The following is a 1,954-nucleotide window of genomic DNA, read 5'->3' as shown; positions in this document are numbered from 1 at the left end:
GGTCCTCCACCTCCGTGCTCCACGCCGACAGGAGCTCGTTGGCGCCAGGCAAGAAGGCCCTTCTACCGCTGAAGCTGGTCCCAGACATCCCTCTCCCGGTGGAGGAAGACCGACTTCCCAAGAGATCGGATCTCGAGCTCCTGGGGAAAATAGAATAGGGGTCAATCCCTACAAAGAAAGCTCGGAAAAAGACCATCGTGTGAGAAAAGAAAGCACGAACCTGGGCAACTCCGGGCAAATCATTGGCCACCATGGATAGCGCCGTCCATAGAGACCGCTCTGCCAGCTGGCAGTACTGCTCGAACGTGTCCCAGCGACCGGCCTCGGCCGTGTCCTCGAGGGCAAACAGAGGCTCTGCCTTAGGATCATCCTGGCCTTGCCACAGGACATGCGGGTGGTTCCACCCGTGGGGTTCGGGTCACACCCGCGCGAGGGCTGAGCTTCCCTCGCTCGGAGTTGGAACCGTCTGTTCCACAACACCAGCCGCCTCAACGCCGGCCATCTCTTATGCTCGGGAAGTATCGTCAGAGGAGATCGGAAGAATCTCCACCTCCTGGGCGCTCTCTCGCAACGGTGATGGGCCCTGAACCAAGGGTGCTGCCAAGGCCTTCACCGCCTTCATCTCCATTTCTTGGGCTAGCAGCCCCGCCATGATCGCGTCAGCGTCGATGGTCCCGGGGGCTCCGGCCTTTGCCGTCGCGGCCTCGGTAGTCCTGGGGGCTTCGGCCTCCGCCATCAAGGCCTCGGCGGTCTCGGGGGCTCCGGCCCCCGCCATCATGGCCTCAGCGGTCGCAAGGGCCCCAGTGCCCGCTGCAGCGGCCTCGATGGTCCCGGGCGTCGCAGTCTCCATCGCCCTGGCCTGCAAAACCCCGGGGACCTCGGTCCCGGTGGTCTCGACGAACAAGGGAACCTCGGCCGCATCCGACCCATGGGCCTCACCATCGCGAGGCGGAGGCGCCGCCTCCCCTTCCTCTGTCAGGGCCGCCTCGGCAGCCCCTCCTTGAGTGGCCGGCTCCTTTGGGTCGGCCCTCGCCGATGCCGCGCCACGATGCTGGGTGGCTTGCGCCTCCACCACCCAGTGGACGGTGGAGCCAGGGGTAACCTTGAGCGCTTTAAGGGGCGCTAAGGTAGGCACCTCCAGCAGGCCGCTTCCGGCTAAGGACAAGATGATCACTGGGGTCAGTACAAGACAAAAGAACGAACGGAAGGAACTGCTGACCCCACCAAAAATACACCTACCTCGAGCGGGGCGGCAACCGCTTCACCACGGCGACCCTCGTCCGCAAAGGCGGTGGCGGTGGCAGAGGCATCGCCTCCGTGTCCATCGGCGCCGGTTGGTCCTCAATAGACCCCGGTGCCCCCTCGGTCCTTCTGTGGGGGCAGTTGCGTCAGCCTCCGCCGCCACTTGTTCCACCGCCACCGACGATGCCCACCGGGCTGACGGTGCATTTGCCCAATGCCCGCGCCTCGGGCGTGTCAGCCTCAGCCTCGGAGCGGGCAATCGCTGACCCCAGGGTCCGCTCCTCCTCCTCCCGGGAGTGCCGGGCTGCTTGCCAACGCCCCGGGCACCACCTCCACTACATCAGGGAGATGGTCCAGGGGACCTCGCCCCACCTCGCCCTCATCATCCCCGTCCGAGGCCTCCATCAACAGCGACAGCGATGGGGATTCCTCCAACGGGAGGCCATCCTTCCTTTGTTGACGACGGCGCTTGTCTAGCTCCTCACGCGCGAGGATCTACTTTGTGCGCTTCGCAGCCTTAGCGTCTTTCCATTTTTTCTATGCGTCGGCATGCGCCCGGTTGATCGCCCGCCGCCTCGCGTCCTCGGGAACGGGCGGCGGAGAAGAGCGCACGTCCCTTATCCCCTATAGGAACGATGAACGCGTGTAAGGGAACAAGGGGTAAGGGGAAACAGAGGAGGCTCAGAGGCTACAGAGGCACACGACTTACCAG

The 1,954-nt window shown here is 64.5% G+C and overlaps 1 protein-coding gene across 1 annotated transcript in view; it reads right to left on the bottom strand.

Moving 5' to 3' along the window:
• Positions 1–505: 505 nt before the first annotated feature.
• The window catches only part of LOC136547963 (uncharacterized), a 2,109-nt gene continuing 660 nt past the window's right edge, over positions 506–1,954 (bottom strand). The window contains exon 2 of the mRNA XM_066539636.1: positions 506–1,155. Within this exon, the coding sequence (XP_066395733.1) occupies positions 506–1,155 (650 nt within the window). The remainder of the gene's footprint in view (positions 1,156–1,954) is intronic.

This window comes from Miscanthus floridulus, chromosome 4 (genome assembly GCF_019320115.1).
Source record: "Miscanthus floridulus cultivar M001 chromosome 4, ASM1932011v1, whole genome shotgun sequence".
Classification (NCBI taxonomy): domain Eukaryota; kingdom Viridiplantae; phylum Streptophyta; class Magnoliopsida; order Poales; family Poaceae; genus Miscanthus; species Miscanthus floridulus.
Note: the sequence above shows the minus strand (reverse complement) of the source record. Positions and strands in the feature narration are given on the sequence as shown.